Genomic DNA, 15,163 nt, shown 5'->3' with positions numbered 1-15,163 from the left:
AAAAGTCCGGCACCTCCGACAGGCTGAGCCTCGAAGCAATTCAATATTTACACCAACTCCCTCTTGACCTTGGAAAGCCCCCTCTTTTCAAGACCACCAGTACCTCAGCAAGAGAGTCAGAGCTAGCACAACCTCACCCTACTCCTGCCTTCCACTCCATAAAGCAAGCCAGGGAAGCTGAATGTGGGGGAAAGGTTGTGCAAGAGACAGAGAGAAACCACCATTCTAATCAAAACAACTAGATTGAAATGTCAGTGGGAAAGACATGATTTGTACTAAACACATTTTTCTGCTGAAGTCTCTCACAGCCAAGCCATAAAATGTGATGTGGCATGGAGTGCTTAAGCTTGTAGTGATTTTTAAATATGAAGCCAGTCTGGCCTTCCAGCCTCCACAAGACCAACACTGTTTGTGTATTTAGTTATGAGTGCCTCAAGAAGTAGATTCCTCATCTGATGCATGGATACCTCAACTGCCGAATTTTTTTGGATCTGTTATGCTTTATATGCCAAACAAAATTTTTATCTCACTTGACAGCAAACGATCACTGCTTTTTGTACAGGTCAGTTTTCTTTTGCATGTGTGTTGTATTTCACATTTAAACAGAACCCTGCCAGTCCTCCCTGTACTGTACATTATCAAGATGGGGAAACTAGACACCACTATTTCGTTTGGAAGCAGAGAGAGTGTCAGAAACGTGTGGTCTCATTACATAATTTCTGAGCGCTGGTTATTTTATAAAAGCTAATGAAAGCCTCTGCTGTATAATTTAACAAAAGATTCTTTGTGTGGGGAAAAAACGTTTCATCCCCTTGCAAAGTGCTATAAACCTGCCAGATCTGTAATGTTTCTGAAATGGAATCATGAGTTCCTTGTCTGTTTCATGTCCTGTCAAGATAGAAAAGAATCATGAGGTTTATGTTTGAAATGTTAGCTGCATTCCTCCTGGTCTTGAAACAGGTGGGAGGGATGACATTGGGAACATTACACCCAGGGTAATACGCCCCAGCAATCTGTCTGAAACCTACTCTGGAACTCTCTCTCTACCTCAAGATCTCATTTCAAAGCATTTTATTTTTGACAGTTCAGGGTTAACACTAGTGCACTGTGATCACCATTTTTAACTAAAATAACCTTTTTAACTAAAATGTTATCACGCAATTCCTTCCTGTGTTGTTCAACCAATATGGCCAGCCTGAGCAGAAATTCTAGCTTGTGTTTGAAAAGTTGTTCAGGTGCCTGTTATTGACAGCCACCCTCCCCAACTAAAGTAAGGTGAACAACACCTACTATACAACAGCTAATCTGTTGAGAGAGGACTGGTAATCTTGAATGAAGCAACTGGTTAAAAATCCAGATTCTAGTCAGGACATAAACCATGAAGTCAGGACATACACCATTAAGGGTTTCCATACTGTGTTGGGTTTTTCAACCTAAAACAATGTTAAAGTGTAAGAGTTATTTTGATTTTTAAAAAGTGCAAATACATGAGCCAAAATTACTTTCTACTCGTAGTGCACAAAGTGAACACCACTTAATCATATCTGACCCAATTTGTGAAATAAAGTATCTGCACGTGAAACAAGTTGTTGAGGCCTGTGTTTTAAACATAACAAAAAGCCAGTAAAGGAAGATGAACGTTTACTCATTACAACAACACTTTCCTCCATTAGAGGGGCTGACTGACACTTGTTTCCAGTTGTTCCTTTTGCCGTCGGTATGGGCAACACACCTAACATGCTGGCAGCTAAAAGCATGGGATGAGGAGGGCTTTTATTGATTGCCTGTAATCTCGGTGATTGAAGCAGTGTGGATGCTGGGAAATCGCCTTCCGCTAATCTTATTTCTGTAATGAGCTGTCCACCCCGTGCTGCCTGCTGAAAAATTACTCTTATCTACACACTGCCCAGGTACCAGGAGCTCTCACCCTCTCACATATAGGTAGTGTATGCTGTTTACAGCACAACATTCACAGGCCCATCCCTTGGCAGTAAAGCTGTACTACATTTTTTAAACTAACCCTTGCCCCATTACCCTTGGTAATGGGAAAGTGTCATTGGTTCTCATTACATACTCAAAACATACTATTTTTTGCACACTTGCTGCATGGCCACACAATTCACACAGACCAGAGGATATACATCACTATGATTTCACGTTCATTCTACATTACAGGCTCTCATACTGTGGATATAGAGAGTCTGTGCACATGATTTAACTCTGATTTGCTGCCTACATTGAGCATTTGTCTTTGCATGGCTTGTATAGGCCAGCATTGCTTCTTCAATATCACCGAGACACAGCATGCAAGTATTTTTAAAGTAAGATTTAAAGCTGAATACTGCAATATTTTTCATGATTTCACTAATCAACCCGGATGAGAAAGAATAAACACCGTATTCAGAAAGCATCTGGCATCAGATTATAATTTGCCCGCCTCATTCAGTCTGTAACTCAGCTACACACAAATTAGCTGCATTCCTTAATGGTGCTTTTTCTCACTAAAGTAGACCTTTATAATTACCTATCAAGGTTTGTAGTTTCTCTTTAATACATAATATTACCTTCAAAATATGTTAACATGTTAACCTCTTTCATCTCAATCAGGGCCCACAATTAGTTCATATCATAAGTAAATCAGATGAGAAATAATGCCTGTGTCAAGCTCAAACATACTGTAGAAGCATGAATTGTACAAAGGAGAACCAATTACTGATTTGGAGTAAAATGAAAGTTTAGATAGGAGAAAAAGACAATCTTTTTTAAAGACTTTAACCCATAGTTTCCTTTTGACAAAGGCTTCCACCTTTCTTCAAACCTGTTAGACCCTTCCAGAAAACCACACAACTCTGGTAAACCAAGCTGGAGATTTCTTTATTGCAATAAAGAAAGGAGGACAGACACAGCCAGTAGCTCTCCTCTCACTCACTTTCTCAAGAACAGCCACATGCTTTTATTTTTGTTGAGATGAGCAACATTTACATACAAAAACATACATTTCTGTGATTGGTCAAAATCAGTTTAGACAGTTTCACTGTAGTCAACCTTGGGCAATCAGCCAAATCCTGTACCAACAGGATTTGGTACAGAAATGGGACTGAGGGAAACCTGTAGAGAAAGATAATGTACGGGAGCTCAGTCTGATATGTAGAAGACATTTAAAATAATTCTAGAAATAACCAATGCAAACAGAACTGGAAAAATAGTCCCTTTAAAAGACTTGTGAAGATGACAAAAACGTCATCTTGTGTGCGGTTTTGCTTCTCTCCAGAAATCTGGTCAAGAAAAAGTGTGTGCGTAATGACTTTCTGCAGTCTGGCATAAGCTGAATGGTTCATGTGTATGTGGAGATATACAGTGTGCATAGCTACTGACCATGAGAACCTGGTTTCTCTGATCCCATATGTGCATGTTCCAAATTGAATTGCTCTACAATGCTGCTTTCATAGTATATTTCACGGCAAGGGGCAACCTACTTTGAACACATCCAGCACATTGACACCTCCAATAACTGTAGTAGTACAAATGCTTCTGGTCTTGCATGTGCAGTTGCAGAAGTGATGTCATGTGCTCAACTGGGAAGCAAAGACAACATGACATGAAGGTTCAGCAGACTGCACCATCTGGGGGTTTCAAAATACTTACAAATGAAAGTGAACCAGTATATAAGTGACAGGATCTAAAAGAATGGAAACTGAGACATATGTACAGTTACGATTATGGGAAGGGGTGCAGCCTTGAGATCTTTCCTAATCAAGAACAGTCCCTGTATAACAAACCGCTTTCCTCAATAACACAGCTTAACAATTCCTGTTGAACAGCTGGGTGTACTAACACAAGAAATCTAGTGTAAAACCATCACAATGTGGTAGTGTGCCACCAAAATAGCACAGGCTGAACATTTTAGTCCAGCTAATGAGCCACAAAAATAGACCCAGTGCTAACAGGATTAAACAATACCTGCAGAAAAAAAGAGTTGACTAACTTATATTAAAAACTGCCCCTGCAAATCATTCCTAACTGGCAGTTCTGATAAAGGCCCTCTCCTCCCACCACCACCATTTCACTTCCTGTTTTAGCCTCCAGTGTTACAGCTTGCCCCCGCATCTCCAGACTGACAACAATAAGGGAAACAAAGCAGTTTGAAATCCATGGCCATGCTGCTCCCCGCCAGCTCCAATCAAGCCTTAAAAATCCCTGTCTCTGACAGCTTTGAAAGGGGTGATGTGGGCTTGAAAGCAGGAGGTTTGACAACATGTATGAATGCCAAATCATATAAAACCCTGTCAAGGCTCTATGGGGCTATCTAAATCTCTGTGGGGGTTGGATGCATAACTCAGACTTCAGGAAATCTTGCAAATGTGTATCATGGTGCTAAGTAAGTAAGGTGCTTCAGATTTGTTATACCCAACAATTCCAGCATGAAAGTGAAGAAAAGCATACTGTCCTGCATGTCAGCTAAGCAAATCTTGTGTTTTTTTAAATGACACTGCACGTCTTGACAACATGTCAGCATACCTACAGGCTTTTTATTTTTCTGTGGAAAAGAGATCTGGAGCATTTTCTACTGTACAATCCATCTGCTCCATGAGACAGACCTGTGCTCGGACCTCACGTACTGTACAGTACGTGAGAAGTGACAGACCTTGCGTATTCAAAGAACTGCCTCTATAGGGTTTACTTCTAACAGCAACCCACTCTGGCTCAGGTGTCCCACTTACTTTTCGTCCTCTGCTTTTAGTTAAGGACCCCCTTGAGACTGAGTTTGCAGGGAATCATGGGTAAGAACAGTTCAATTTCTGGTGCTTTCTGTATGAGCAGAAAAAATCCCAAGCAGAATTAGCTGTGATTGCCAGAGGGAGAATGTTCAAGCTGACACTCCAGTTCTTCAGTGTGTTTCTTCATTGCATACGTCTTCATGGTTATAACAAGCAAACCATCTCTATATAAGCAGTCCTGTCAGGTAGCCACAGTTTTATCCATGGCTGTGCACGACTAGCCCTGCTCTTCATTTATATCTGACATCTGCTTTTCACTACTGATGAACTGGTTAATTAAATACTACAAATTATGCACACATAGATGTTTCTTTACAATCCATATTTTTAAATAATTTAATGCAGGCAGGCAGAGTAAATATAAGAGCAAAGTCAGCTACTGTATTAAGTAAACAGTGGTTCTTTTTGGAATTTGTAGAAAGGTACATTATCTTGATCAATGAGATGAAATTAAGCATAAAAGATTTTTCTAAATGTGGAAACCATTGAAAAGGGAAATATGTGATTGAGGGAACACTAGAGTTATGGAGTGGATTGTGTAATATTCTTTAAAGCCTACAGTGCCTGTCCTGCAGGTTTGGGGTCAAAGCTGGCTCCACATCACATAAAACACCCTTTGTTTTTTCATTGTATGACACCCCTGTGCAAACTCAAAGCCAGAGCCCATGGTCCAGAAGGCAGAGAAACCAAGGGATTCTCTTGTGCCCTTATTACTTGTCAGCCTAAGGCCCACTAGTGGGTGAAAACTGAAAAGACTGCTTTATAGCTTCTGCATCTGTGATGCACCTGCTCTGTAGAGAGCTCTTCAAATTCTAATTCTGTCAATGTTGCAACTTTCGCGAGCACTAAATCTCTCATGTATATATAGAGGGAAACATAAAAAGAGATAAAAAATAACCTTAGTAAAAATAAAATTCATTCCCCTTCCTAGATAAGCACAATTAACTGTGTGCAGTCACAGCAGGCATGTTGTCAAGAGCATGTTAAGCTGAAGTAGCTCTGTTCTCAAAGGCCATCTCTTTTTTTGCAGTCCAATAAAAAAAAATGGCTGCCCTGTTTTGAAAAGAGTCGGCTTCGAGCAGCACATGGGAATCGTTCAAGAAAAAGGCCACAAAGGCAAGAGAATAGGATGCAGACAGGCTGTGAGGGAGCTGTCTGCCTGGCATGGCAACAGAGCTGTCTCTTTATAGGAGGGTCTGACTCCACACTGTTCCTGCTCACAACAATTCACCGCAGTGTCTCTTACTACCAGCAGCGGACTTGTCAGAGCAGCGTGCACCTGAATGTTTCTCCAGTCAGAACAAACTAAAAAGAACCTCAAGAAGAGAAAGAGAAAGCAAAGAAGAAAAAATGACCTACTTTTCACTTATCGACAGTTTTTATAACACAAAATAACAGCAATATCTTTTATTGTAGAACAAACTAAAATGAGTTTTAGAATGAGGGGCAGTTTTACAAGGAACAACATTTTTACGTATAGTTAAAATGCCTCTTGCACTATCACCTTGTTTTCACTGCTTTGTACAGCATTTATTTTTTTTTCTTTCACAGCACTGGAAATTAGTGACACTCAAGAAGGCTGGTGTTCAAATGTCTGATGAGGTATCTTCTTCATCTAGAGCTTCAAGTGAAATACTTCTGAACATAGCTACCTGTACCTCTTGCTTGTTTTTCCTTGAAAATATTGCCAGTGGAATCAGTTAACACAGAATCTAATTTATTGTTCACATCAAGGAGCTGAGAAAGAGCTGGATAGTTTCTTACTCTTTATTAATCTAACCTTTCTCTCTGTCCACAGGCTGAGTTCTCTGCTGCAAGGGTTTGTGGACAAACAGGTGTATCTTGAAGCTGTTTAAAAACACCTCTCTTATAACTAACAATCGGTTTAGAAATGTAGGTGCCTAACTCCATTACACAAATGTTTCTCGGTCCCAGAATGACAGGCCAAAATGCTCTTTATGTCCTGCTCAGCAGAAACACGTGGAGCAAAGGTATCAAAAGCAGGTCAACTTTAATGTCAGTTTGCAACCTTTATCTTAAATCTTTAATTAGTAATGCACAATTATTACATTAATACAGAAATACCTTGAGCTCTGCTTTAAACAATGGTTTTTAACCATGGTGTATGGATTATAAGAGATATGATGTGTCTATTTCCATCACAAACTCTGCAAATGAGATAGATCCAAGCACAGGGAGATAATTTAATCTGGCTATGTCCGAGTGTGACACTACAGCCCTATCAACTACCAAAGGCAATTTCAGATGACACATACAGCTGTGACTCAGCAGCAAAGCAATAGAAGACCTAAGCAGGTTGAAGCATGCTTCACAACTGAGTCTTCAAATGTGTGGATGACCTACTTACATTCATCTTCAGATATAAGAAACATAAGAAAAATAGTTTTTATAAAATCTTGTAAATGTGCCATTGTGCAAGGCTCTATTGTTAAAGAGACCTGAGGTAGCCTTCAGTCAGTATTAACATTCTCATTTGTAAGCCTACAATGCTTAAAAGGCTTAATAGCAAATTATCTAGATCTTAAAATAATAGCTTTCTTTCTTGGATAAGTCTGATTTGGACAAAGGAGACAAGATGCCAAGATGATATTATTTATAACTGACTCATTCATTCAAATCTGTCCTCTTCTTTCATACAAATAAAAAAGTACTGAGATCTCCCAGACCAGAATTGAATAACAGTGGAGATTCAAGAATAAATAACAATAATACCTGCCATAAATACATCTCTCTGCTGTTTGAACCATTTCAGAACTCACAGGCTAAAGGCTCTCATGTGAATGTTGACACCAGTCCTGAAAACTTCATGTCTGTTACCTATTTTTATAAACAGAAGAGCAGTAAATATACATCAAATACTTAGACTATGTTTTTCTACATATTTTAAATGTTATTAAAAATATTGTATATTATAGTACGACATTACACTACAAAAAGTCATAATAAGCTGAACTTCATACTGCAGTGTAATCACTTCAACACCCATTCCCCATGTACTGTACAGCGATTAATTATGTGGGTCCTATATTTAGAACACGTAGACACTTAAATCCACATTGTTTTTCTAGGGGGGGAATTTAAACACCTAAGTGTTTTCAATATAAGGTTCTATGTGTTTTACGTTCTGGAGGTAGTAGAGTAACATTCAATATGTTTTCTGTGTGCATCCCTGTGAAAGTGATAGGATTCTGAAGGTGTTGGGAAGAAGAGAGCTTGGTTTTCAAGACATTTAGTGGCGAAACTTTTGCTGAGAAAGTCCATGAAAAGAAAACACTCTCGAGAGCAGGGTTCAGAGTGTAACAGCCTGAACTTGCCTTTCCCTCGAATTGAAAAAAAAACTAACCTTATAATGGGACTAACTGCATTAACTGCAGCCACTCACAGCAGAGCAGGAGCCAGTGTGCACAGCAGAAACAGGACCAGAGCCATTAAAATGAAATGAGCGCTAAGGGCATCTGCAGACAAGCACTCAGTATCTAAATCCAAAATCAATTGTCTAGAAACACCAGCCCCAGGAGCACACAGCAAGGAAAAGAGGAGAAAAGAAAAAAAAAACACATAGGCTTAAACTAAGCATCTGTAAAATAGGCCATCTACTTTTAAATAATGCATCAAAATCTTGACATTTCAGCACGGGTTCTGCATGTGCTGAAATGTTTTGCATCCATTATTCAGCCACAGATGTAAGGGAAAAGCATGCAATATCACGACAGCAAAAGAGAATTTTTTAAGTTTTGATTTTTGGGGGGTTTTTTTTGGTCGAAGGGAATGCGGACTGCTGAGGTGCGATTGCTTTCCTGCTAGCCCAGCAGGGAAACCTTTGTTAACCCCTTCACCTCCCTCGTCCCACCTAATGGGATACTCACCCTGTTAAAGCGCTTGGCCTGAAAAAGATGCCCATTCACTCGATAGAGCTTCCTCCATCGTCTGGCCCCGCGACGGTAGATCGATTCTACGAAAGAGATGAAAAAGGTGTAAAGAAGCAGCATGGCAAAACTCAAAAAGATGAGAGGCGGTGGGGATGACTGGAGGTCGTGGAGAGTAAACCCCAAAAACTTGATGGGGGGAGAGAGCAGATTAACAACTCGAGTCCAGCTGTCTTCCTACGTGAAATTCTTCAAGTCCTCTGAAGAGTCAATCACATCAGAGAAGATGTCAGGTTTTCACAGAGAGGGAGAGAGAAACACACGCACACAATATACACACTCGCTCTGCCTCTCCCCTTTCTCTCTCTCTCCTTTCTCCCATGTGACTCTAATCTTATTACTATTCTACAATGTCTGTGTGTGCTGGAAAGCCAGGTGAGACAGGGAAGGTAGCGAAGCATGCTGTTCAGCTGTTTATGGGCTTTTGTAGTGATTGTGAAAAGGATCAGAATTAGAAATAGCCCCAGCCTCCTTTTCTGCTGCTGAGCCATTGTCAACAAACCCTTTACAAGAAAAACCTTAACAGATTAGTTCACATCATTGCATTTAGCTGAGAATATTTTTAATAATATTGGATTTATCTTTCTTATTTGCTCCTTGCCATCCTTTACACTTTTTTTGTGTATGATGTCAGGTGAAATAAAATAATAAATATTTAAGACAACTAATAAATATGAATGTCATGTTTGCCTTAGCAAACATTAATGAACCACTTCTTATGACGTCGGCAATAACATACACCAAGCACAAATGGGTGTGTGATACCCTGTATACAGTGACATAAAACAGTTTATTGTTTTTGAAGAATGCAATAGCAAGTCCAGCATGAGGAAACATTTATTTCTAGGACTGTTTGTCTGTGTTTACAAGCGTAAGTACATTATTTTAAGGCATCTGGATGTGTTACTCTGATAAAATTAAATTTAAACAGGTTACATTACATAACACATGTCTTACTTTATTTAAAAAGGTTAAAAAAAGAAAAGGAAGGTGTGATTTATCAGTTTCTGTTTTATGGAAGCAGCCGAAAACTGTATTTGTAATCATTAGATTTTATATATCGGCGATTCCAGATGAGGTCCAGTGTGTCTGCCAGTTTGCAATTCACCGAAATCAGCTCATTATGGTCTTAATTGGACTCATTTAACAACTTCCCCAGGCTTTTCAGGTGCTGAAGTTTAAAGAGACTTAGAAAACCTGCAGATTAACTGGCTCTCCAGAGTTTTAAAGCATTAGATTATTATAGAGAAAAATGTCTTGTTTCTCAATAGTTACAATTGTTTCCTTCTACAGCACCGATTCTACAACTCCACCCCCACTTTCTGACAATCTGAATGACTGAAAGACGCCTGGAATTCTGCCACGAAAACAAAGGATTTTGATTCTCTTCAAAAACATTATGTTCACAGCATGAAGAGAACAAAGGATTCCAAAACATAACAAGAAATACGAAAAGTTTTTAAGTAAGGTGGACTGATGATGTTTCCAGAGGTTCTGCAACAATAGAGTCCTGAAATGAAACTATATTTTTGAGCCAAAAAAAAGAATTTGACATATTTGTCAAAATAAGAAAGAATAACAATTGACAACCAATAATAAAAATAAAGGTTGCTGTCTATGTCATTCTCAAGACCGAAGCTGAATAACAATCATATAAATACTCTTCAAAACTGCCAAGGATAAGAAAAGAGGTTATTTGGAGATTTCCCTCCAGGAGAGAATCTGAGTACCCATGCAATTCAAACTCAGATTCACATGATGCACACACAAGAGAATTTCACAGACATGCTCACAGCACAGTCCTGCCAGATTAAGTCACTCTTGATGATTATTGCAACGATTCTCAGGAAACAGTAAACTGGGGCTTGCTCTTCTTGTCTTTGGTGAGGCATGGAAATACGAGACCAGAAAACTGGCACCTTGAGGCTCCAAACAGAAGATAAGGGAATCAAAGCCTTCCTAAAATAATATCACCACTACATTACATTACTGCTACTACTCATAACAATCACTGCTGTTAACCCATTAATCAGTTAGCAAAGGTCAGCTTTTATTCTCAATTATTGATTTTTGTTCCATCGCCTTTTCCTATCTGCTGTACACTGCAAGTCATATAACGTCACTTGATCAAAAAAAATGGATTTCATTGGATGGATTGCGGAGTTTTATTTCCTCTGTGGAGGCAGATCTCCACTGTGTTTCATTAAGTTGTCCTCAGCAGCAGCATCAACATGCCTGGAATTGAGTGGATAACAAGAACTTAAATTAATGTGCATTTCCAGCCATTCATTCCTGTTGCACCTGTCCAGCAGGGACTGTGGATAACTGAAACTGTAACTTTGATGGGAAACATCCAAAATGCAGTTAACTGTTTCCTGTAAAGCTTTAAAAATGTGTGGTCTGTGAGGGAAAACAGAAAATCACGTATATCCCTTGTTTACCATGTTCATTCAGGACTACAGACACCCAGTGGAGGATGATACTATCCTTTCTTTCCCTTGCTAGTTAAAAAAAAGTATAAACTCTGCAGGTCACAACTCAGAAGTCAATGTAGACTTTGACAAGAAGAATGTTGTAGTTGTATAACTTGCAAGTCAAAGTAAGATTAAAGACAAGTAATTTGTCTGTAATTTCAAGTTTTTATGTTAAAATAAAAAGAAGACTATTGAATGCAAATTAATCTAATTTATACCCCAGAAACATCACAAGTAGAGAATGTACTTTAATTCTTTAGGCATTTACAGTAAAGCCTTAAATATTTCAGCAAGAAACCTTTCCATGGCTGTTTACTTCAGAAGCCATACATTAAATGTTACTTGTTAACTTAAATATTTAATATTTAATTTTAAAAGAGGAGGTTTAGTTGAATATTACAGTTTAATTATAATTTATTACAGTAAGCATGAATAAAGACAGAAGTAACTAGGCAGTACAGCAACAATAATGAGAAGAAAACATTGATTTAACAAAGAGAGAGGAGAACTGGCCAAACAGTTTTTGCAGAACTCAAACACCATTACCATACAAATGAAATATGTCTTTTTGTCTTACGACTTCTCTTTCTCACTTTAGCACTGGGAAGTCACAGGTTGACTCGATCTTTCATCTCAGCTGTCTTCCTCCCATTCCTTGACCAACTGTTTGTACCAGTGCTTCCTCTGACTGAGAAGTCATCTGCCACCACTGCTGGCAGCACTGTGTGGTAAAAGTAGTGGAGCTGTTCTGTTTGTCAGCTACTGTATAACACTGCTGAAACAAGAAAAGGCAGGAGGGCACCTTTAAACAGAAACAAAGCCAGCGAAGCAGGGATACAGAGATGCTTCTGACTTGACCGACAAGCTAAGAAATACAAGGCACCTATCAAAGGAACTGAGCTCATAAATGATTCCCATCATCCCTCTTCTGCTCACTTTCTTTCTCTCTAGAAAGCAACAATAAACAGAGCTGCTCAGGAGTCAACTTTTACAAAACTAAGCGATTTTCTTCAGTGCTATGAGACGATGTACCATGAAAGGCACTATATGAAATAAAGGTTATTACTGTTCTGTTCCATAAAACCCCTAGGCCATAGAAATAATAAAATAGCACTGCTGCCTTGCTACTTTCAGCACACAAACACTTAAATAATAAAACAATAATTAACAATAATTCTTTGCATTTCGATAGGAGGTTTTACCCCCCAAACACCTGACATACTGTACAGTACAGGCGGGCAACCAATTCAGCCACCATGAAGGGCTGGGGGCGGATCCCGCCTGGACCACGTTTCAGTCGTTCTACTCCAACAGCCCCACTGCAGCTGGAGCAGAGAAAAACGACTTCACTGTTCGAATTAAGGGAGCAGATTAGGTCAACTGGATTGTGCAAAACCCAGAGTGGCAGTTAGAAAGGACAACAGGGTTCACACCAAATCGATGAAACGTTCTTGCCTTTTCTCACCGCTCTCTGTAGATGAGTCTCAACCCCTGCCAGAGCAGGAATACACCAGAGTGATCCCACAGATCTTTTTTGCTACCTTCATAACCAATTACTTAATCACCCAGTTGGTTATTTTTCAGTCTTTAATTAGCAGCTCGTCATACATTGTGAAGAGAAAAACATTAAATCAACAGAACAGAACAGAGTTACGTGTAACACACGTGGGACTGAAAAGCAGACCAGAGAAACCCAATCATTTCATCCAGAACTCACTCTGGATCTCCTGGCTGCCACTCAATTCATTTTTTTAATTTTAATTTTGCTTGTAAATTCATTTTTCCCGCTTTGTTTTTGTTGCTCACCCTAGGTCTGCTTTCAGAAGTGGAAATCAGCTCAGTCAACATTAAGTCTTTTGATCAAACTGACATGCACACATGAAAAATGCAATCGCACACATAGGCCAGGAAATAGTGAAGCTACCAAAATCTGTCTGCCAGGAGTTATCTCTCTCTCTGAGTAGTCCTGCTTATGTGCTGTTGTTCTCACATGTGATTTGTGTGCAGCTAAATTGACATATTAGATCATAAAGTGACTCAGAATACAATCATCACCATGCATGGATCACATATCTTTCAATGCTTGTAGAAATGTCTGTAACATTAGCACATCTGTGACTACACAGACCTAAATGGCATCAAGATGGACAATGAACACCATCAAAATATAATATCCCACTCATACTACCAACTTATTACAGAAATCAGAAACCAAAGAAGGAAATGCTGCAATTTCAAGAAAGTTTAGAGAGAATTGGAAATGTGGGTTTTACATATATAAACTAAATGTTTTATGAAGAACATCTTACTTGTCACAGCAGAGAAAATTGCTACTGAATGCAATAGATCATGAAGAAAAACAAGACCAAGGGCTGAAATCAAAGTCTTTTTTGGGTGCTGAAGTCTGAAACGTTACCATATCAACCACAGATTTACTAGCTCTGGAACCACTTACATAGTTATTGCCTCTTAATTACTCCAAGAAACACCCATGAACAAGATAGGGGGTTTATAGTTGAAAGTTTTCTACACTATAACCTGATGTGCCACAATATCCTCATTTAAACTTACCTGTCTAAGACAGTTTAGGTAATTAAAGTGCCTGCAAAAGTGCTCTATTCATGCTTATATATACTTTACCATAAATTCCTGCAACATATCTTTCAGAATTCCATATTACAAAGTGGTTACAGCAATCAATCCTACCTCTGGAAGTTTAGGATTCCTGAGCTATTCAAACTGAGATCATTTGGATTTTTGAAATAGAGGTAAACCACATAAATATATTTTTTTTTCAAAGAAAAGTTGTGTTATACATTCTCTACTCGCCTTTATTTATCTCTCAAAGCAAAGAAAAAAAAAACAATCAAAGCTAATCAGTGACTCGGGTATCCACGAGATGCCTCCAAACCACTTTCATGTGTCTTTCATACTGGAAATCTACATAAAACAAGGCAATGTGGAATACATGTTTAAATATTGGCCCTTTCATGTGAAGGCTGTTAATGAGCACCACAGGACAAATTCTGCCGTATGAGGATTAATTTTTTTGTAATTTAAAACCACCAATTATTTTTGTTAAAAAGCTCAGCCGACAGCTCTGAAAGCCTGCAAGAACCCGGGAAACAGAGAACCCCTGTTGACTAATCCCTCCCCTCACCTTTGGCAGCTCTCCGTCTGTAAGTGACAATACCCAGGCTCGAACCCAAGACTGCATCTCACCCCTTCTTCTAATGTATGGTATCATGGAACAGTAACTTGATGAATGCGGTAGTACAGTCTCTAATTTCGTTTAAAAAAAGGGTTCTAAGATCATATTAAGTTGGATAAATTCTAATCTGTTTAATTTACTTGTGCAAAATACTCAGGTGGAGTCTCTAAGCAAGATAATAATCATATCTATAATATCATAAATAAACATATGTATAATTTATTATAGACTGCTCTTTGATTTGAAACAACTGCAAAAATGAGTACATCTACTCCAATATTGTTTACTGGTTGTAGCAAATTAGTGTATTAGTAAGTGCTTGCTACCTCACAGCTACAAGGACCTGGGTCCAAGTCATGATTTGGAGACTCTGCGTGTTGCCTGATGTTTGTGTAATGTGTCTCAGGGGACTCGGTTTCCTCCATGTTCTAATAGGCATGTAGATCTGGACTGGTTCCCTTTAAATTGCATGATAGATGCCAGGCCTTCGTGGTGCACATTGGGAAACCGTAGTGTCCTGCATCACCAAACATGATGCAATTAAAGAGGACAAAACTAGCAAAGTCTGCCATGTGCATCAGAAGCAGCACCTGTGATGTGAAAAAAAAGGATAAAACAACTTCCAGATCTTTGAAGAAGTATGCAATACATGTGGTGAAAAAAATGCTGAGATGTTATACAGAAGAATATAAATGATCAGTTAAACCTAGTGATGTAACACTAGAGTTGTCACTCAGATTTATTAAAACATAC

At 38.9% G+C, this 15,163-nt stretch overlaps 1 protein-coding gene across 5 annotated transcripts in view; it reads right to left on the bottom strand.

Annotated features, from left to right (window-relative positions):
• The window catches only part of prkcz (protein kinase C, zeta), a 161,451-nt gene that overhangs the window by 44,977 nt on the left and 101,311 nt on the right, over positions 1–15,163 (bottom strand). For all 5 annotated transcript variants that reach the window (XM_015337182.2, XM_015337183.2, XM_015337185.2 and 2 more), the window contains one exon: positions 8,666–8,751. In XM_015337182.2, the coding sequence (XP_015192668.1) occupies positions 8,666–8,751 (86 nt within the window). The remainder of the gene's footprint in view (positions 1–8,665; positions 8,752–15,163) is intronic.

This window comes from Lepisosteus oculatus, chromosome 25 (assembly GCF_040954835.1).
Source record: "Lepisosteus oculatus isolate fLepOcu1 chromosome 25, fLepOcu1.hap2, whole genome shotgun sequence".
NCBI classification, from domain to species: domain Eukaryota; kingdom Metazoa; phylum Chordata; class Actinopteri; order Semionotiformes; family Lepisosteidae; genus Lepisosteus; species Lepisosteus oculatus.
This window is presented reverse-complemented; position numbering and strand designations above follow the sequence as displayed.